Source organism: Tachysurus vachellii, chromosome 11, assembly GCF_030014155.1.
Source record: "Tachysurus vachellii isolate PV-2020 chromosome 11, HZAU_Pvac_v1, whole genome shotgun sequence".
NCBI lineage: Eukaryota > Metazoa > Chordata > Actinopteri > Siluriformes > Bagridae > Tachysurus > Tachysurus vachellii.
This window is the reverse complement of record NC_083470.1, coordinates 4,750,001-4,772,850: the sequence shown is the minus strand read 5'-3', so window position 1 is coordinate 4,772,850 and position 22,850 is coordinate 4,750,001. Positions and strand designations below refer to the sequence as shown.

Here is a 22,850-nt window from a genome sequence, read left to right as displayed (position 1 = left end):
TGGGGCGGGGTCGGGGTCGGGGTAGGGGTGGTGTGTGACAGGGCTTGTTTTTAGGGTTGGAGAGTTCAGACTTTCTCTACATGTCTACGTTTAATCCTAAACGTAATATTAGACCAGTAGATCAAGCTTAGTCTAGTCTGAAATAAAATACTTTCAGCCTTCTTTCTTTTACGTCTGCTTCGTAAACCTTGAGCGGAGAACGTGTCGGCTTGTTAGTCTGATGGCGGACGTTATTTCCCCCCGCTGTGTTAATACAAACGAAAGACCGCCCAAACGCGCCGTGTGCAATCGACACCTGTTGGTCTGTCATCACCAAACCCTTCACCACAAAAAGTGGGATCTGATGAAAACTTTTGAAAGGAAAGCCGAGCTTAAAAAGGCACAGACGGGTTATATAAGCTGTGCGTAACCACGCTCTGGGGAATTTGTGGGTTTTTTAAGAACACCTGATCTCTATCTGGAGTTCAATAAGTAGGCATCGGTATAGAACTTTACTCACAATGTTATGTACTGTAGGTTAAGGCTCTCGCTCGGTTTTAGCTTTGAGTTTAAAAAGAGAAGTGAACATGACACATGCACATATAAACACACACGAACACAAACTTTACCTCGAGCTGGAGGGCTTGTTCTCGCTGCAGTCTCTCAATCTCCTCGGTGTGTTCCAGTCTGTTCTTTTCTATAGTCTCCTGTTCACACACAAACACACACACCTTTTTTTTGTTTTCTCTACAGGAGCTGTTAACAAATTCACACACGCGAAAAAAAAAAAAAACAACAGCAGCAAAAAATAGAAGAATCAAATTGTAAAAGTTTTCACTTTTAAAATACTAATGATAAAAAATACAACAGTGACATCCAGTGGTCAGGCTGATTATGAAGGATTCTTAGCACAGGAATAAAGGTGCAATGTGGTGATCATCCTAACATGGTTAGGGTTAGGAGACACCCGGCGTCACACACACCCGGCGTCACTCACACACACACACACACACACACACACACACACACACACACACACACACACACACACCCAGCGACACACACACCCAGCGTCACACACACCCAGCGTCACACATAGCGTCTCACACACAGACAGACACACACACACACAAACACACACAGACAGACAGACAGACACACACAGACACACAAAGGGTACCTCAGCCTCTTTGAGCCTGCGCTCGATCCATCCTTTGGTTCCCTCCATGGACTGCACCTGAGCCTGCAGCTCTTCCACACTCTGCTGCAGACCCTCCAGCTCTTTATTGCGAGCCTACAAAACAAAGCATTATTTCAATACACACACACACACACACCCCTTTCTATATTCCTCTCTCTTGTATTACTATTTCTACTCCCTTTCTTCCTTTAATCCACACCTCTTCTTCACCATCCCCATCTTTAGACCAGTTTCTATGGTGTTAGTTTCTCAGTGTGTAAGCCCTATTTCTTTGGTGTTAGCTTTTATAATTGAACACTAGAACAACGGGCTTATTTCCACTGACTGAGAGCATGTCAGTCTTCTAGTGAGAACGATTGCTTCCCAAAATCCATCTCACCTTTTCGTCTCGAAGCTGGCCACGGATCTCCTCCTCCGTACGGCTCTTGTCTTCATGAAGGCCACGCAGCTCTTTCTCGTAGCGTGCCCGGATGCTCAGAACCTCTTTCTCATGCTGTAGTCGCACGTCGCTCAGGTCCTCTTTGTGCCTCGACTTCTCCTTTGCCATCTCGATGGCCAGCTCATCCAGCATGGCCTTGCGTTTGTCTGCTGTCTGCCACGGTAACAAGAGCACAGTCAGGAGACGCACGAACACAAAAAACACGTGCCAATAACGCCAATAACGATACAGCCTCCTGGCATCAGAGTGGCCAATTAGCAAACTTCAGCTAAGCTTGTCGATATCGCAGTCGATTACATTTAATTAATTGAGGAAAGCCGAAGTTCTTAAACGTCATTTACAATTATTAATTATGGCCCTGATCTGTACCGTGCTTTGATTCCATTGTGGGGAAAAAACAAGAATCGAATGCAAAAAAACAGAGCCCCTCAGCTCTTATTCAAGCTAACTTTCTGCTCATTTTATATGACTGTAATATTTAGTCAATATTTAAAACATTTAAAATGCTTAAGGGAAAGTAAGTTAACAAATTATTATTTTTTTTTGGGGGGGGGGGGGCATGAGTGCATGAGTTACTATTAAAGTGGACGGCAGATGTGCATGAGTTCCTATTAAAGTGGACGGTAAGTGTGCATGAGTTCCTATTAAACGGGATGGCAGGTGTGCATGTGTTCCTATAAAAGGGGACGGAAGATGTGCATGAGTTCCTATTAAAGTGGATGGCAGATGTGCATGAGTTCCTATTAAAGTGGACGGCAGGTGTGCATGTGTTTCTATTAAAGTGGACGGTAAGTGTGCATGTGTTCCTATTAAACGGGATGGCAGGTGTGCATGTGTTCCTATAAAAGGGGACGGAAGATGTGCATGAGTTCCTATTAAAGTGGATGGCAGATGTGCATGAGTTCCTATAAAAGTGGACGGCAGGTTTGCATGAGTTCCTATAAAAGTGGACGGCAGGTGTGCATGTGTTCCTATAGAAGGGGACGGCAGGTGTGCATGTGTTCCTATAAAAGTGGACGGCAGGTGTGCATGTGTTCCTATAGAAGGGGACGGCAGGTGTGCATGTGTTCCTATAAAAGTGGACGGCAGGTGTGCATGTGTTCCTATAGAAGGGGACGGCAGGTGTGCATGTGTTCCTATAAAAGGGGACGGCAGGTGTGCATGTGTTCCTATAAAAGGGGACGGCAGGTGTGCATGTGTTCCTATAGAAGGGGACAGCAGGTGTGCATGTGTTCCTATAGAAGGGGACGGCAGGTGTGCATGTGTTCCTATAGAAGGGGACGGCAGGTGTGCATGTGTTCCTATAGAAGGGGACGGCAGGTGTGCATGTGTTCCTATAAAAGGGGACGGCAGGTGTGCATGTGTTCCTATAAAAGGGGAGGGCAGATGTGCATGTGTTCCTATAAAAGTGGAAGGCAGATGTGCATGTGTTCCTATAAAAGGGCGTGTGTTTGTCATCTCTATAGGTGTGAGACTATGTTTAAATTTACTGCGGAGTCAAAATGAACGTCCGTTATTAAAAATGAACGTCCGGACTTATTAGATCCGTCTGGAACCAGAAAGACATTAGTGTATCTAACGCACGCAAAAATGGAAAACCATCAGCTTCGCTTTGATCTTAATGAAAATCTCTGACGCTGACGTTAGAAAATAACTCAGAAGCCAACAAACTTGTTTGGTGCTGAAAACAACAGCATCTGGAGTTAATAGAAATAATTACGGCCGAAAGACTGATACGGCTGATGCAATTAAACTCCTTCAAATCCAGAGGAGACGAGACGAGACGAGAGGGGAGGAGACGAGAGGAGAGGAGATAAGAGGAGAGGAGAGAAGAGACGAGAGAAGAGACGAGAGAAGAGAAGAGAAAACAAGACAAGATGAGACGAGATGAGACAAGAGGAGAGAGACTAGAGGAGACAAGAGGAGAGGAGATGAGAGCAGAGAGAAGAAAAGAGGAGAAGAGACGAGAGGGGAGGAGACGAGAGGGGAGGGGAGGAGAGGGAAAAGAAGGGAAGAGAAGAGAAGAGAAGAGAAGAGAAGAGAAGAGAAGAGAAGAGAAGAAAAAGGAGAAAAAAAAGAAACAAAACAAAATGAAAAGAAACGAAACAAATAAAAAAAAAAGAAAAAAGAAAGAAAGAAAAAGAAAAAGAAAAGGTGTGTGTAAGATGAATACCTTCCTGGCTTCTTCTAGATCTTGCTGTAGTTTATCTTTCTCCAGACCCAGCTCAGAGATCTGTTCCAAAAGTCTACCACTGGCTCGGTTTGACTCCTGCAAAGACACACACACACACACACACACACAGAGACACACACACACACACACAGAGACAGAGACAGAGACACACACACACACACACACACAGAGACACACACACACACACACAGAGACACACACACACACACACAAAAAGAGACACACACACTATATTTAGTCTGTACAGACAGATTCGATACACAACCCACAGGTAGCTGTCTTTTTTATACACTGTATGCCTGGATATTATTTGGAATGTGATTTGTAATCATGGATCGTTTTTTCTTACTTTTATGTAATAAGGCAGTAAAACGTTGACGCTTTGCCAGAACACATGCAGTCTAACATCTGTAGTTCCTGATATTGTGATTGATACCGTCAGCTGAGTAGAGAGAATAAAGCTAACCCTGGCTTGTGGTACAGAAAACAAAAGCCAGGTCTGGTCCCAGAGAGCTACACTGTGGTTGTTGTGCTCAGACATCACAACACAACCCTGTGTGCAGTGCTTTGTAATGTGGTGGCTTTATGAAGACCTGTAGCTGAGAGCTGAGGTCATCTTTCTGTGCCAGTAAACTCTCCTGCTCGCTGCGTCTCTGCTGCAGCTCCACATTCAACGCCATGCTCTGCTCCCTGAGGAGGTTCAGCTCCTGAGTCTTTACTGTCTGGATCTGGGACACACACACACACACACACACACACACACACACACACACACACACACATAAACAATATATACATACAGTATACATATGCATACACACACACACACACACACACACAATATATACGTACACACACAATACATACACACACACACACAATACATACATATACATGCATACACACAATATATACATATACACACATACACACACACACACAATATACATATACATACACACACAATATATACATATACATACACACACAATACAAACATATACATACACACACAATATATACATACACACACATACACACAACATATACATACACATACACACACACCATATACACACACCATATACACATATGCACACACACACACACACACACCATATATACATATGCACACACGCACACACACACACCATATATACATATGCACACACGCACACACACACACCATATATACATATGCACACACACACACACACACACACACACCATATATACATATGCCACACACACACACACCATATATACATATGCACACACACAGCAATAATTACCAGCTTTTCACTGAAAATTAGTTTAAAATCATTAAAATATCAACACGGCTAAAAATGGGAATGAAAATGGAAATGAGTACAAATTTAATCAGCAAATGAAAAACTTTAGAAATAAATAAAAAAAAATTCATTTAAATGAAACAAAAAAGTATAATACTATATATTTATATATAATTATATCGTTTTTGTACAGATGAATACTGAAGTGTGTGTTACAATGTGTGTTTTTTTATTATTATTATTATTATTATTATTAGCGTATAATCTGAGTGTATGATCTGCAGTACAGGGACGACGATGATGAACAGGAGGATGATATTAGATCTTCTAGCTTATTAGTAACAGTGAAGATGAAATACGAGCTGCCGTAACTTCTTTTTTTTAACAACGTCATGTCTGTATTATCACCATATTATACATAATGCATTCTTTTGTATAAACCAAAGCACATCTCTGTAATTACCAGTGAGCAGGAAATGTGGAATTTTGAGTCACTTACTTAAAAGTAAGCGACTTACGATTATTTCATTTATACGGCTGAGCAATAGAGGGTTAAGGGCCTTGCTCAGGGGCCCAGGCGTGGCAGCTTGGTGTCTCTGGGATTCGAACTCACGACCTTCTGATCTGTTCTCCGTACAAAACGCTAACAGAACCATTTAATTGAACTTCTTTCCCCAGGAGATGAACAAGTCTGTGGACAATCTCCGTGCTGTCGTGTTATAATTAGCGCCGTTCTGACATGACGTGAAGACGGTGTTACGACTGCGATGACAGTAACGGACGTTGTCGTAGGAACGGAAGGCGATGATGGCTGATGAATATGGATGACGCTCGTCGAGCTGTACCTGTTCTAGTGCAGCTAGGTTAGTCCTGAGAGCCTCGTTCTCAGTCAGCATGCCCTCCACCTGCTCCTGACTGACTGCGCTCTGACACGCTACCTGCAGCTCCACCGAACACCACGCACAGCCACGAAGAGAGGGGGAGAAAGAGAGAGAAGAAAAAAAAGAAAGGTGAAATTTAACTGACGAGCTGTAAAGAAGGAGACGACACCAGAATCACGGAGGTGATGCAAGGCCCAGGCAAAAAGTAAGGGATAAAAACAGAAGAGACAGAGCGATCGCAGAAAAAGGGAGAGAAGTCAAACAGAGCTTTGAGGTTTTGAGAAAAATCAGTGAAGATAAAGTAAAGACGAAGCAGATGCCTTTTAATCTGTTCGAGCTGCCGATCACAGCCTTTAATTAAGATCCGAAGAAAAGAGTGGCAGAGACGACGCAAGGTACTTACGCAGACGGACGGACTTCGAGCAGCGTCCCGAAGAAATCTGCAGCCGATAAGTCTTACGGCCTTTTTACTAATGTTTAATAATTCAAGTAATCTTTAATGCAATCATTTATTCAAAGCCAATTAAAACACACAGGCCTCTGGATAAACTTTTTAGAAAAGTTTTATTTTAGAACTCAAAAAAAAAACAAAAAAAAAACAACGCAACAATAAACAGCTGGCAGCGTCTCAGCACACCGTCACGCCATCAGCCAGACAGTAAAGCAGACAGATTCGTCTCGTATGCTGCGTTCGTACGATAACGGCGGACAGTAGACGGCAAACCGAAGGTTAGATGTGTTCCAGTGGAACAGAAAACACTGGGTATTTTGTGTGTTCCACTTCCACTGATTTAAAGAACAGATAAATGCTTACATCCATATCGCATCGGCATTGTGACCTCGACAGGAAATGACATCGGTTAGAATTTTCAAAACTGCGATGCAAGATGATTAACAACAACTGTTTCTCTTTATTGTGTGATTATACCGCATTAAACCCAGGGATCGGTTTCCACATTAGCGCAAAGAAAGAGGTCTCGTTCTGGAGGATACAGACAGAACTGACTGTACTGGCATGGCTGCGATAATGAAGATCGCTCTGTGTGTGTGTGTGTGTGTGTGTGTGTGTGTGTGTGTGTGTTTTGTTCACCTGAGCTCACCCAAACCTTTCAAAACCTCTGTGAAAAAATCGCCGAGTTATAAAATGGAGCGACAGCCGGCGAGAGCGAGGCTTTGCTGTAAAGCGCCGTGCGAGTGAACCTCCAAGTGGAGAAGGAGGTGATGATTACCTGATCTTTGAGTGCATGGAGAGCCACCTCGTGCTCTTTCTGCTTGCTCTGCAACTGCTCCTTTAGCTCAGCAACATTCTATCACAACACACACACACACACACGACACACATTAAGCTCTCAGGATTCAGTTTAAATTATATGTATATATATATATATATATATACACACTGTATAAATAAAATCAATCCTGTCCTGCTAATCAATCACGATCATGTATTAGATTTTTATTCTGACCTGATTAGCGTTCGTCAGGTCGGACTGTAGTTTCTGCACGCGCAGGTTGATGGATTTCAGCTCGTCCTCTTTGCGCTGCTGAATCTCGTCTATTTTTGTCCTGAAGCAAAAACCGCACAAATGATCAAACAGCTGATCTGAAACAGGCCATTTGTTTGAAAGAGCGCCGGCGTAAATGCAAGAGGAAACAGTCTGTGCAATGTATTTGGGAGAGAAGACGGACCGCAAGCACCAGTTAGGAACAACTAAAAGGCACAGAGTCGTTTATAAACGCAAAACAAAAAACAAGTGTGAAACTAATGCGCTCCCAGGAACCCACCTGCTGTCATGATAGAGAGCCTCTTTTTCCCCCTGGAGATGCAGGAAGCTGAAAGGAAACCACAGAGGGAGGCAGTTTAAAGTCCAAGCAAACAGAAAGAACAGCACAGTTTGAGGCTTGGTGCCCAGAAGGCAGCCTCACAGCGGCAACCTTGTCACTGAGCAAGAGGCACAACTGACAACTCCAGTACAGAGACAGACAGATAGACAGAGAGACAGACAGACAGAGAGATCAAGAGACAGACAGACAGACAGAGAGACAGACAGACAGAGAGCGGGAGCGAGAGAGAGAGAGAGAGAGAGAAAGACAGAGACCAAGACCAAGAGAGAGAGAGAGAAAGACAGAGACCAAGACCAAGAGAGAGAGACAGAGCAAGACAGACAGCGAGAGAAAGATACAGAGAGCGAGAAAGACAGGGTGAGAGACAGAGAGTGAGAGACAGAGAGAGAGAGAGAGAGAGCGACAGAGAGAGAGAGAAAGCGACAGAGAGAGAGAGAAAGTGACAGAGAGAGAGAGCGACAGAGAGTGACAGAGAGAGCGACAGAGAGAGAGAGAGCGACAGAGAGAGAGAGAGCGACAGAGAGAGAGAGAGCGACAGAGAGAGAGAGAGCGACAGAGAGAGAGAGAGCGACAGAGAGAGAGAGCGACAGAGACAGAGAGAGAGCGACAGAGAGAGAGAGAGCGACAGAGAGAGAGAGCGACAGAGAGAGAGAGAGAGAGAGAGAGAGAGGGCAACAGAGAGAGAGAGAGCGACAGAGAGAGAGAGCGACAGAGAGAGAGAGCGACAGAGAGAGAGAGCGAGAGAGAGAGAGAGAGAGAGCGAGAGGGCAACAGAGAGAGAGAGAGAGCGACAGAGAGAGAGAGCGACAGAGAGAGAGAGCGACAGAGAGAGAGAGAGAGAAAGCGACAGAGACAGAGAGAGAGCGACAGAGAGAGAGAGAGAGAGCGACAGAGAGAGAGAGAGCGACAGAGAGAGAGAGAGAGAAAGCGACAGAGAGAGAGAGAAAGCGACAGAGAGAGAGAGAAAGCGACAGAGAGTGACAGAGAGCGACAGAGTGAGAGAGAGAGAGCGACAGAGAGAGAGAGCGACAGAGAGAGAGAGAGAGAGAGAGAGAGAGAGGGCAACAGAGAGAGAGAGAGAGCGACAGAGAGAGAGAGCGACAGAGAGAGAGAGCGACAGAGAGAGAGAGCGACAGAGAGAGAGAGAGAGAGAGGGACAAAGAGAGAAAAATGTTGACAAGGGGAAAGAGACACAAAGCAAAAAGAGCTTCACATGTTTATAGTCTGTTTATGCAGTAATTAGTAATAATGAAGTAACAGGTTAGAGTTAGTGTTACAGAGCTACTGAAATCTGTCCTTCATTAGACCTCAATCACAGAGAAATGAAAAAGAGAGGTGGGAGCTCAGTGATTATTGATCGGAAGGTTAGAAGTTCCAATCCCAGGGTCACTCAACAAGATCCCGGCGCTGAAAAAACACGGATTTAAGTTTGTCTGGATAAACGGAATGTTTCACAAACCAATCGTAAGGGATTCTAAGCAAAATATGTGGAAAGGAAAGGAAAAAAAAAAGGGCAGCGATTTGTATCTATTTGTAAATTTCCACATAAGGAGTTCATTTGAGACTCGACTTCAAATGATATAAGTACCAGGAGTTACTGACATTTTGTGGATTGACATTTATTTCTTAAATGCGCAGACAAATCAGTTCATGCTACTTAAATACTGAAAGATTCAGTGGAAGGGATTCCGTTCAGTCTTTACTTAAAGGTGTTTTGCCTTTTATGGACTTTCTGGGTGACGTATTTATGGAGATGTTAATATGAAGATGATGAAGGTCACAGAACCTGCTGCAGATCTGCTGAGGATGTCCGGTGCCGAGTGAGCGTGTTTGTTCAGTACTCAGTAGTCGGTGTATATGTGGTTAAGCTAACGCGCTAAATACGCGCTAACGTATACGAGCTTAAAGAAGCATTTAAGCAGGAAAAAAAAAAAGCTCAGAATGTTTCTTCGCTAATCCTTTTCGGTCGTCTTTAAACGGATTATGTAAATTCTGACCTACAACACGACGACGCGCCGCGTCGATTCCAATTATGCTAATAAACCGCGGTGACTTGAAGGCTGTGAGTGTTTTAAATTAAAGGAACAACTGTACACGGTTCTTACCTCTCCTGCTTTTTCTTCAACTTGTCAGATAGCTAGAAAAGACAAATCGTGTTCATGAGGAGTGTTAGCGTGAATACACACACACACACACACACACACACACACACGCATGGATAGCGGTGTTACCTTAGCGTTCTCTTCTTGAAGTTTTGCGAGTTCAGCTTGTTTGGATGCCTAAAAATAATAAAAAATAAAAAAAGACAAGATCAATGTATTAAATATGGAAATGAATTTGAGTAGCTGAAGATTTATCATGCTGCAAACGTGCACAGTGGATGATCGCATATTGTACACACTGTATAATCTGCGGGATTTTATATGCTGTGGCATTTACAGTGTGTGTGTGTGTGTGTGTGTGTGTGTGTGTGTGTGTGTGTGGGTTTACCTCCAGGGCCTGTAGTTGCTCTTTCAGTAATCGTTTCTCCTCCATCTCAGTCTGAAGCTTCAGCTCCACCTCTGGAAGGGAGAGATGTAAAAGACCATGATATACAACCCCACACCACACACACACACACTGATCTGCTGCAGTCATGGTTAAGAAACATAAGACATGTAAAAAGAGAGTTTCCACACAACACTATTAGTGAGAAAGGCTCAGCGTACCGCTTAGCTCGTTTACTCGTTGCTCCAAACTGATGCCTGTCCCCTGGAGATCAAAGGCAGAGACAGAAACGTGGATCAGAAACGTGATCGTGCGCTTCAAACACAGGCAAAAAAAAAAAAGCAATATTCCCATCATAAATAGACTCTATGCCCCGCCCACTTCGCTAAGTCCTCCTAGAAAGCAGACAGCCTCAGGAACGATTGTGTTCTGGATCTTTAGCGTGCATGGGCCACCGATTTCAGTTAAACATTTCCATATAATTTCTAGTGAACAGAAATTAGCATAGGGGGCAGGGTGGCTTAGTGGTTAGCACGTTCGCCTCACACCTCCAGGGTCGGGGGTTCGATTCCCGCCTCCACCTTGTGTGTGTGGAGTTTGCATGTTCTCCCCGTGCCTCGGGGGTTTCCTCCGGGTACTCCGGTTTCCTCCCCCGGTCCAAAGACATGCATGGTAGGTTGATTGGTATCTCTGGAAAATTGTCCGTAGTGTGTGAGTGAATGAGAGTGTGTGTGTATGCCCTGTGATGGGTTGGCACTCCGTCCAGGGTGTATCCTGTCTTGATGCCCGATGACGCCTGAGATGGGCACAGGCTCCCCGTGACCCGAGGTAGTTCGGATAAGCGGTAGAAAATGAGTGAGTGAGAGAGAAATTAGCATGTTACAGCATTTAGCAGACAACCTTATCCCGAGCGACTTACATTTTTTATCTCATTTTATACAACTGAGCAACTGAGAGTTAAGGGCCTTGCTCAGGGGCCCAGCAGTGGCAGCTTGGTGGACACGGGAATCGAACTCACAACCTTATTGAGTAATTATTAAGTCCCCCCCCACATACCACATGTTATTACGTTCGAGAATTATTGGGTTACTTCCGTTGTTTGTTTTCGCTACACTGCAGTGGATTTGGTTATAGATTTAACAGAAACATGACACGGAGCTCGCTTGTCTCCTTTCGATCGTTTCTACAGTTAAACTAAAGTAATATTTGATTACTAGCATATTTAAAAAAGAAGCTCAGGACACGTGGCTGGGAGACACTGAGATATTGGGATGTCTTGTCATTTTTTTTTTTTTAAGGTTTCTTTAAACCTACAATAAAATCTATAAGCAGATTGAATAAAGTTTTGTACTGTTTTTATCATTTTTATTTTTAAAAAGTGAATCACTCAACTAATTTATTTTTTTTATGCTGAAAGCTAGGATAATGTATTGCCCCTTTTCCACCGAGGCAGTTTGAGTGCTGGTTCGGAGCCTAATTTAGAACCAGTTCTTTCTTTTTCGACAGCCAAAGCACAGCCTCTGAACCAGGAAAAGTGATTCTTAAGTAGCACCAAAACGTTGCTGGTCTAGACTTAAGAACCGCTTGTGTCAGGGGCTGTGGGCGGGTCTGGGGGCGGGGCTACTGTTAGCGCATTTGATAATGTAGCTTAAGTACACTAATGTTTAATACACATGATAGTAGTTAGCTACATGCTAAAGCAAACTATTTTCTGTGTTAATGATAAAATAACGTTATGTACTTTCTCGATTACAACCTCCGTTTATACAAATTACATGGAGCTAAACGTACACGTTGCATTCGCCAGGTTTGGATGTTAATGTAGGTTCACAAAGCCATGAGCATTAAAGTAAAGCAACATCCGCCATTGTTGATGTGTTTGTGTTTGCCGCTGCTGCGCTAAAGTTGCTGGGATACGTGACACGTATACAGTGACATCAGACTCGGCTCTGTGACGGCTCTCTAGCCGGTGGAAAGGCAAACCGGTTCTTAGAAGGTTCGCCAGTGGAACCAACTTTGAACCAGCACCAGTGCTAGCTCTGAACCAGCACCCGGTTCTTTTTGGTGGAAAAGGGGCATATGAAGCCTAGAAAAACTTTATAAAGGTGCAGAAATGTTGTGAGGCGATACGATACGATATAACCGCCATATCATCCGACCCCTGTTTAGACCTGAGCCGAGCTAATCTACTAATCTGTATGTACTGGACTACAAGATTATTGATTAGATTAGAATACGAATGAAAGAGTTCGGTGAGCTTTTAGGTTCCTTCCGGTGCTCCACTGCCTCACGTTTAAACGACGAAAAACAAAGACTCGAGAGACGGAACGCATTAGAGTGTTAAAGAAAGACGTTCTGTCGTCGTGTTTGGTCGAGGACACGAACGCAACAGGCTTTATGAAGTCGTGATCTGCTCTACCGCACAAACAGACTCTCCGATTTTGTCTGTCTGGTATTTATTATTGAAGATTAACTTTCATTAAGTGAAAACGTGCATGAAAATAGCGTCCTTTTAACTGACTGAAGGTGATCGGTCCTAATTACTATGCGTGTGACAATACGATGGTCACGTTTTTGATTCGATTCGAATCGGTCGAATTCTCCAAAACATCTGATGGAAAATTGTGACTTTTGAAAGATTCGGATTATTGATTATTAACATAATTATTGTTAATATGTAAAATATTAATTATTGATGAATTAACATAAACGTAACATTAAAATACTCTGATGCAGAGAAAAAGACTTAGTTCTGTAGCTCGGGCGTCATTTTAACTGGAAATAGAGCTTCAAAATGGGTTTAAAATGCCTGAAGTCCACCACCTCTGTCCCAGGCACCGTGGATCACAGAGACACAGGCTGGATTCATTCCCAAGCTACTGATGTAACCAGTTATAACGAGACTGTGTAACCTTATAACCTCTAACATGTCACTTCGAGTGCAGACCCTTTAATGTTGGCAGCTTTCCACGAAAGAAAGCCATCGTGTGACCAGTGGGTTCAGATATTAAAACTCGTGACGGTTGGGACCTCTGGTGTTAGAATAGTGCAACTGCATTACAAACATAATTAACACTAGACTGATTGCAGTGTGAATTGCAGAGTTACCCGACGGATAGCCACATTTTTGCATCTGGACATGATGCATCGTTAGACCTCTTAGTAGTTGCTGTATCTAAGCGACCAATGCACGGTCGTAGTTTAGTGGAACCGCATGGACGTGGGTTCAATTCCAATGTCGAACATGGAAGACCATCAATCTTTATCTAAACCTCCCACCTGTCTGTCACTGGCTGATACAGCTGCCGCGTCGTCACCGGTACGAGCAGCGTCCGTGTGCAGCTGGTCGAGGCCGTTGGCGTCAGTCTGTCTCTCGATCGCTGCCTCTTTCCCATCACCTACATCTACTCCACGCATGCGGTTTTGCTCGCTGTCCTGAAGAGCTGGATCAACACAGACAGCATTCTCTGCAGTGAATGTTCACATCATCACGCAGTGACTGAAGAGGAAAACGAGGCTAGATTGCTGCCATTTATACTGCCACGTATGCACTCTTATATCGTACATATATTACAGGTCATAGCGAGATCTGGGTTTATCTCGGTCAGCGAAAACGACGCAAAATTGTTAAACGTCAATATAAAATCCATAGAGAACAGTATGCGACATTCCTAATGAACGTAAATTAAAGAAAGCTGTATAAAGGAAACAGAAAGAACTGTCTTTAGTACATCACAGCTGTTAAGTCTGTAAAATAATCAGCATTATTAGCGCAATTCGGTCATGCTACAGTTAGAGACGACTAATTGGTGCTCTCACCTGCCAGTTTTTTCTGCAGGGCGGAGTTTTCAGCCTGTAGGCGTAGAAGCTCTCCATCTGTTGGTCCAGACACAGGGCTAGGGACCTGAGCTTGGAGGCTCCTCCCCTCACGCAAACTCTTATTCTCAGCCTCCAGCTGCTCGATCTGGGAACATAACTACACAGAGAAAACTAGACGATCAGACACGGCTAAACATCCAGAGCAGAGATTAAGTTATCCTTAGTCCTTAACGGATCAGGGAATTAAATCTGAACTTGGGTAAGAGCACAGAAGTAGGGAATATTCAAGACTATCTTCCTAAAAACATACTTATATTTAGAGTCATTAAAGAACATGATACGTTTTACTGATGAAACGATTACATTCCACTGTAACATTCCATATTGTCGAGCAGAGCTGAAAACATTTCCCCAGTCTTAAACAAAACCGACTGTTTAAAAGCATTTTACTGAAACGACCTTACGCTCCATACGAGTAAGCGTATCACTGCTTTTTTATTTAAGTTTAGATACGAGGAATTAAACAGGGCAAGAAATCCTATCTGGAATAAACCATAGCGTTTGGCTGATAACGGAATCAACACAAAAGAAAATCTAGATTCTTCCCCTGAGGGAGGATTATCTGACAATAACAATAACACCAATAACAGGTGTGTGTGTGTGTGTGTGTGTGTGTGTGTGTGTGTGTGTGTGTGTGTGTGTGTCAGCACCTTGGACAGCTCTTGCATGAGGGTGCTGTTCTGCAGCCTGAAATCTTCCTCTTGACTGTGCAGTTTTCCCTGAAGCATCTCATTTTCGCTCAGTAACGCGTCCACTTCCTGTAGTGACAATTGGTTTAGAGCAGAGGTATTCAACTAAAATTGAAAGAGGTCCAGTAGGAGAAAATTTCTTGAAGCGAAGGTCCGGAAGATCATAATGTCTCACTAGTTAGTGTGATATATATTTATGTAGCCTGCAAGCAATCAATACCTGACTGTCAAATCAAATAAATTCCGTACAATTCAAAAACTTTTTGACAATATTTATTGTCACGTAACATAGAACTGAACACATGTATGATTGTAAATATGTATAAGGTTCTCTCATTAAATAAATAAAAGTAGGGCTACATTTCAAAATAAGAGAAAATAAATAAAATGTGAAAATTGTGCATGTTTAAATAAAGTGCTTAACTTTCCCTTTTATATCTCAGTGAGAGAACTGAGCTCTAGTTTGGTAGGATGTTAAACCTGGGCTTGAATGGAGTCAGGGCCGCTCATACACATGTGGAGGTGCTCATTAGTGAGCCTGGAACTATATTTAGTTAGTTAGTAATTATGTTCATTGTAGAGAAAGCTGCCTCGCAGTTGTATATAGAGCCAAACATGGTCAGGATGTATAGGGCTACTTTCCTCAGACCTGGGAAAGCTGTCTCAGGGACACTGTCTTCAGATTTGAGTGGATATGTTTGTTCAAAACCTTTATGTTTTGTCTCAGTGGCGTTTCACATTGTCTCTTTTAATAAGTGCCACGGTTTCTGAACATATGAGACACACTGGTTTAGTGTGAAGTGGGAACATAAATGGATTAAATGCTCTATTTTCGCTGTCCACTTTTCTTTTTTTGGAGAGCAGCATTTGTTCTTTATTCTCCCTTTCTCCGACTCAGTCGACTGTTTCTCTCCATTTCTCCGTCTCACTCGTCTGTTTCTCTCCCTTTCTCCGTCTCACTCGTCTGTTTCTCTCCCTTTCTCCGTCTCACTCGTCTGTTTCTCTCCCTTTCTCCGTCTCACTCGTCTGTTTCTTTCCCTTTCTCCGTCTCACTCGTCTGTTTCTCTCCCTTTCTCCGTCTCACTCGTCTGTTTCTCTCCCTTTCTCCGTCTCACTCGTCTGTTTCTCTCCCTTTCTCCGTCTCACTCGTCTGTTTCTCTCCCTTTCTCCGTCTCACTCGTCTGTTTCTCTCCCTTTCTCCGTCTCACTCGTCTGTTTCTCTCCCTTTGTTTTCTACATGTCTTTCTTTCACGTGTAATTTTACTCTAATTCTCTCTCATCTGTCTTGCACTGTTGAGTCGCAGTGTTTACTTCAGCAATGCACAGACATGATTGGCTGAGTGGAATCCCGTGGGATGACTTAACTCGCATGCAGTTGGTCTTTGCGTTTCCACAACCTTTACCGTAAAGATTGCAAAAGCTGCACCTAGTAAAATAGAAGCGCCCCGCCAAGTTTTAAAGCATAACCTTTTGTTTTGCCCGTAGGTCCGGGTCCGTATTGGACAGCTTCTGGGTCCGGACCCGGACCGCGGTCCGCCTGTTAGTGACCTCTGGTTTAGAGTTTACATTTAATTCACAACACCGAATGATTTCTACTGTGCAGAGAGCACAGATGGAGAGATACGAGACACGGCGGCGGACGTAACCGCAGTCTGAGCGCAACGACTAGAACGTGAGACTGTCTGTTGTTCGTTGTGCCTATTAATGCTGGACTCCAGAAAAGTGTCTTTAAAACTGCTGCCTACAGAAGCTTTAAAAGACATTTACACAAATATTTGCCTATATTATATAAATTCCCTATATAGGGAAAGTCATGGCCTAACGGTTAGAGAGTTTGACTCCTAACCATAAGGTTGTGGGTTCGAGTCTCGGACCGGTAATACCACGACCGAGGTGACCTTGAGCAAGGCACCGAACCCCCCCCAACTGCTCCCCGGGTAGCATAAATGGCTGCCCACTGCTCCGGGTGTGTGTTCACGATGTGTGTGTGTGTGTTCACTGCTGTGTGTGTGTGCACTTTGGATGGGTTAAATGCAGAGAACAAATTCTCCATCTTTGTCAACATACTTAGCTGTATGTCATGTCACTATTACAAGTCTCTAGCATTCTTAGTATTAACAGCTAAGAATTAATACTAAAAAAAAACAAATTTTAAAACACATTTTAAATGGTATTTAATAACTCTCCTCTCCCACACACTGTGACGCTGTAACAACCCGACATTGCGGTATGATTAAAAAAAAAAAAAAACTTACCTGAGCTTTCTTGCTCTTATTAAGTGCCTGTGAATGGAGAGAAAACATGACAAATCAGATTAAATAAAAAAATATTCTAAATTCAAATCATATCCATCTTGACTGTGATGAAAGAAACCATCAGGCTAAATTCTGGTTATAATGGAGATTGTGGTGATGCTAATTCCGTTAGCAAACAGCTTCCTCCCATCCATTTGGTCCAAAAAAAAAAAAAAAAAAAAAAGAAAGATCTGACATCAACATACAGACCGTGGATGGACGGACATCCTTGCATTCGCAGGTACGACTCGGCTTGTAACGCTCAGACTAATCGGATTAAAGCATCTATTATCGATCTATAAGAGAGCCACTGAAATGCGTCAAGGGAAAAATCATTAAATCGATAATTATTTTTTTAAAATAGGACTTGTGTCATTAGTCCAGCAAAATATATTTTCCTTCCCAGACCAGCAGACGTGGGGCTGACAGGTGTTTTTCTCGTCGCCCACCTTGCTAACGTTTAAACCACACTATCCTGTTTTCCCACCATCTCACCTGTTTCTTCTTTACCTTGCTTTACTGCTTTATATGCGCCTGTCTTGTCTCGGGTATCGTGAATCGTTGTTGCGCGTCAGCTAAAAGGTCGAACGTTGTAATATCCAGGTTTTATGCCATAGATATGTTTTTTTTTTTTTTTTATGTTTAGTGCATGCACTGAATCCTGCAAGTGGGTTTTATTTGCTACTGCAGTCGATCGAGCAAACGGCGGAGATCTGGGATCGATCCCCATCATGCGTTACACACGTGTGGAAGATGTTTTTGACTCGATTTTTCCTTTTGTTAGGAATTTGAATGAATTTGAGTGGAGGACGTTAAAAGAGAGATCTTTCAGGCAAGTGACAACGCATAGTGTCTGGATCCTAGGGTTGCAAAATTCCTGGAATTTTCAAAGCTGGAAACTTTCCATGGGAATTAACGGGAATATATGGGAATTAACGGGAATATATGGGAATTAACAGGAATATATGGAAATAAACTGGGAATTTTTTTTAAAAAATGCAGAGTTGCCTATGACAAGTATTTTTTAAATGTAGTTAAAAAAATCTTGCAGCATAATTTTGTTTAAAACAACAAAATTTAATGCAATTTAAGTTGAATTTGTACCCCTCGGTCACTTGCACACAGCACACTGCTTACTGGAGGGCCATTGAGGCCAAACCCCCTGCATGTACGTGCATTCTTCCATAACATGCACAGTAACACTTTATTTTAGGGTCATTTAACTAGTTGCTTATTAGCATGAATATTAATAGAATATTGGCTATTTATTAGTACTTATTAAGCACATATTAATGCCTTATTCTGCATTACCTTATTCTACATTTTTAATTGTACCCAATACCTAAACGTAATAACTACTTTACTAACTCTTATTAAGCAGTAAATTAGGAGTGTTACACATACACAGATAATTTGATGACCCTCCCCCACATCCTCTATAAAATAATGTTTATTACATGCATAATACTGTTTATTATGCTTTTGTGGTACTCAATGAAATAATCAATTAAAGTTCTACTTACAATTAAATCAGTCAAGACGTCATTTTTAAAATTTGTATTACCTTGCATGCCTGTCTTCTTATGACCAAACAAAATGTTTATGTTTGTATATAATATAGTTTATATAAATTTCCAATTAATTCCCATAAATTCCTGTACATTCCCATAAATTCCCGTAATTTTCCATAAATTCCCGTAAAGTTTCCAATTTTGAACATTTCCAAAATTTCCCAGATTAAGTTCCTGTGGAAAGTTTCCGGAAATTTACCGGAAACTTTCCGCCCCTTTGCAACCCTACTGGATCCTGCAACAGAAAACAGATCGTCTGTGTTTTTTAGTCATTTTCTTCATCGAGGTTGCGTTCTGTGTGAATTGTGGGTCAAATGTTGTCAAAGTTACTACAGCTAGCATTCCTACTTTAATAAACTACGCATGTAAATCCTGCAACCTTGTGACTTGAGATGAAGATGATGAGATGAAATGAAACCTGATTTGAAAACAGATGCGTGTTTACCTTTTGTGCTTTGAGGTAATCTTTCTCCAAGGTCAAGGTCTTCTGGCGGACATTGTTGAGCTCTAAGGCAGAGTAATTTAGGAAGGTAAATAAGATAGAATTCATGTGTACTGATTACAGCTTTGATTAAATGATCTGAAAAGTAGAACGATAGGCTGAGCCGAGCTGAAAACGTGGACGGGGTGTAGATACAGCTCTAGAGCACCAGACTGCGGTTTTATGGCCACATGAGTGGTGAAAATAAGCAGTGCAGTTAATTCAAGAAGAGCCTTGTTCATTTACCAAAATACAGCCTAATACCAAAAACTCTGCAAATAATCAAAATGCGATTATTTTACTTTTAGCAACAAATATAATTAACTTAAATTGAAACGACACTGTGTTTAGAAACCAGACGACACTTATGTTGCAAACAAATCCAAATTCGTTTCATTCTCCAGAATTCTGGATTCTGATTGGTCAGAAGGTATTGGTTCATTTCCTATAACAGCAGCTTTGACAGCAGTTTTGGCAAATTATAGGTTTACATTAATGCACTTGTTTTAATAAGTTTTTATAAATGGAGTTACACAGAAGAAATTAACACTTTTTGGCACCAAAAAAAAAAAACCAACAACATTGAAATCTGCCAGCTCGAGCTGGATTCTGCTTCAGGAGGATACGGGCATCAAAAGAGAAGATGCCAATTACATGTGGCCTTTGAGGACAACAACCTCCTAAATCAATACACAATTGTCGGACTGTATCTGACTGTAGAAAGGACGTTAATCATAATAACGCTCTCCAGTGTTTATAATTTATATTCACAAGCTCCAGTGTCACCCAAATTAGGACGAGATTTATTAAGGTGATATTTTGCTAAAGTGTTAAGTGACTTTTGGGACATCCGGTATACAGAGAGTCCTCGGGTTACGTCAGACTCGACGTACGACGTTTCGCGACGTTCCGCCATCTCCCATAAATTTATTAAGAAAGTCTTGCCTCTCAAACCTCCTCCCCCCAGTAGCCTAGTGTAAGCCTGTCTCTTTCCCCTACTCCCCCATGTAACGCCCTGTGTGTAGCCAACATCAGTAGTAAAGGTAAGGATAATATTTAACCCTTGTATGTACGTGCTCCATGTTTCTTTTGTTTATTTACCACAGAAGAAAAGGTCAGGAATTATTATCTTTTTTTGTTTTACTGTTTCACTTCAGGGAGGCACGGTGGCTTAGTGGTTAGCACGTTCGCCTCACACCTCCAGGGTTGGGGTTCGATTCCCGCCTCCGCCTTGTGTGTGTGGAGTTTGCATGTTCTCCCCGTGCCTCGGGGGTTTCCTCCGGGTACTCCGGTTTCCTCCCCCGGTCCAAAGACATGCATGGTAGGTTGATTGGCATCTCTGGAAAATTGTCCGTAGTGTGTGAGTGAATGAGAGTGTGTGTGTGCCCTGCGATGGGTTGGCACTCCGTCCAGGGTGTATCCTGCCTTGATGCCCGATGATGCCTGAGATGCCTGAGCACAGGTTCCCCGTGACCCGAGGTAGTTCGGATAAGCGGTAGAAGATGAGTGAGTGAGTGAGAGTGAGTGAGAAGATATACAGTAGACATATACAGCCTGATTTCTCAGCACTACAGAATCGTACACGTGTCCATATACACACCATGTTATAACAGATAACTCATCTCACCTGCTGGTGTCTGTGTGCACAGCTGTTGCTTACCTGCAGTGTTCTTTCGTAGGTCATCCGAGAGCTGGTAGTTTTGTGTTCGCAGCTCCAGAAGCTGAGCCTATTATCGCCAAAACAAAAGGGACAGAAAGAAATGTACACACTTCTTAATAGAGCTTAACTCTTTTATAACAGTGCACTTAATGGACATTTTCAATCTGCGGCAACAAATAAATTATTTTATGGCCTGATATATAATGAGTCAGGAGTCTGTCGACTTCCGGTGTGTGACGTGTTGTTTTTCTCTCTGTTTAGGGGTTGAAGATAAACACCTACAGATTTTAGATGAAAACTTAAGGTATCTCAGAGAGCAGAAATGAGTTTAAAGAAAGAGAAACTACCAATTCTTAAAACAATGTCTACTTTCATACAAGTCATTAACCGTTCGTGCGCACTGAGGCATGTGAAAGAATTTCACTGAAATGGACACAAAATTCCACTTTTTTGGCCTCTAGGTAAAAATAGTTGAACGTTTTACTGCACATCATATTCTAAGGAAGTGGAACTGGAATAACTGCCCTGCGTATTTAGCTAATCACTGGTCTTTCTCCCCCTTAGGTGCATTTTATTTTTTTGTTCCAAGTGAACTTTTAGTGATTGGACTCTGAGATCCTGAGATCCAAAAGGTTGCGCTGTAGAAATGTGTTCTCAAGGGTGGACTGAATAAAAATTAAATGTAGAAGGTGATACACAAACCCGGTTAATTCTATAATAATCTGATTATTTATTTAGCTGTGGCTCAGCGTATTCCACACTCAGGTGATTGATATGATGTGTAATTGTTGAAGTTGTACATTTACGGCATTTGACAGAAGCTCTTATCCTGAGCGACTTATTTTAGCACAATTTTCCTGAGCGACTTATTTTAGCACAATTTTTAGACAACTGGGCAATTGAGGGTTAAAGGTGTGGTGCACGATGTTTGAAAGCCAATGTTGACATTTGAAATCACCAAAACAAACATGCCCCTAACCTATATGGGTGTAACCCCATTTTAATAGCTCCACCCCAAACATACATACGCAACCCAGGCAACTATTACGGCTAATATGAGTAATACTATGCTAATACAAATGTTTTTTTGTAGTACTGCGTGTTGTTCCGTGAAAGGTTTAGCTCCGTTTCACGCGGAAAGCGACGTCCAACACCTAGAACCCGAAGGCAGAGGTAACGGCAGGTATCCGCCATGTCAATGTTTAAATCGCCTTCTGCTAATGTCACACATGCACACTGAACACTCTCTCCGCCGCATATTGACAAGACACGCCCCTTTCTGCTCATTGGCTACACGTTTGTTTTGTTTGTCGGCCCGACTCGGTTTTCTGAAGCATTTCTCAAACATCGTGCACCCCACCTTTAAGGGCCTTGCTCAAGAGCCCAGCATTGGAGGTGGGCCTAGGTTTTGAACTCAGATTAGCGGTCCAACTCATTAACAACCGAACTACCACATCCCTGTTTACCATCCTTAATTATGTACAGTGTGAAACCCACAGCAAATACAGTAGTGAATAGTGAGTCATGCTTTTCTGACACAGAACAGAACTGGTATTGAGACAGAAAATGTCCCAGTAATCAATCTCTTAGGTCATGTGAGTTCCTGCTCTTTTCAGTGAGTCAGACCTCGCTGTCGACTCATACATGCAACAGAGACCCAAATACACCAGACAAAGAAATAGAAGGAGAAAAAAAACACGACTTGTATATGAGGTTCACCTAGTTCATTTATAAGAGTCGACTCTTATACGACTCGGTTCACCTGAAAGTGCCGCCTCAAAGAATCGAATAGCGTATAACTCATACAAGCTCAAGAGTCGACTCGTCTGCAAACGATACATAACTATTGCATAGCTGAATGAATATTTGGTCGATCGAAACAACTATAAGCAGGTGTTTGAAAATCAGCTTGGTTTAACGAGTCACTTCTATTAACGTAATGGAAAGGTGTCAGTGAT

General features: G+C 42.5%; 1 protein-coding gene across 4 annotated transcripts in view; it reads right to left on the bottom strand.

Annotated features, from left to right (window-relative positions):
• gripap1 (GRIP1 associated protein 1) overlaps positions 1-22,850 on the bottom strand; it is a 64,317-nt gene that overhangs the window by 40,743 nt on the left and 724 nt on the right. The window contains exons 2-20 of one of the 4 annotated variants that reach the window (XM_060880871.1): positions 20,893-20,959; positions 19,197-19,258; positions 17,142-17,168; positions 14,848-14,955; positions 14,138-14,294; positions 13,598-13,761; positions 10,540-10,582; positions 10,322-10,392; positions 10,063-10,110; positions 9,937-9,968; positions 7,772-7,819; positions 7,453-7,552; positions 7,216-7,293; positions 5,951-6,049; positions 4,407-4,541; positions 3,793-3,888; positions 1,560-1,772; positions 1,160-1,273; positions 609-686 (exon numbers count right to left, since the gene is read on the bottom strand). In XM_060880871.1, the coding sequence (XP_060736854.1) occupies positions 609-686; positions 1,160-1,273; positions 1,560-1,772; positions 3,793-3,888; positions 4,407-4,541; positions 5,951-6,049; positions 7,216-7,293; positions 7,453-7,552; positions 7,772-7,819; positions 9,937-9,968; positions 10,063-10,110; positions 10,322-10,392; positions 10,540-10,582; positions 13,598-13,761; positions 14,138-14,294; positions 14,848-14,955; positions 17,142-17,168; positions 19,197-19,258; positions 20,893-20,959 (1,740 nt within the window). The remainder of the gene's footprint in view (positions 1-608; positions 687-1,159; positions 1,274-1,559; positions 1,773-3,792; positions 3,889-4,406; positions 4,542-5,950; positions 6,050-7,215; positions 7,294-7,452; positions 7,553-7,771; positions 7,820-9,936; positions 9,969-10,062; positions 10,111-10,321; positions 10,393-10,539; positions 10,583-13,597; positions 13,762-14,137; positions 14,295-14,847; positions 14,956-17,141; positions 17,169-19,196; positions 19,259-20,892; positions 20,960-22,850) is intronic. The other 3 variants (XM_060880872.1, XM_060880874.1, XM_060880873.1) reach the window with 3 other exon arrangements.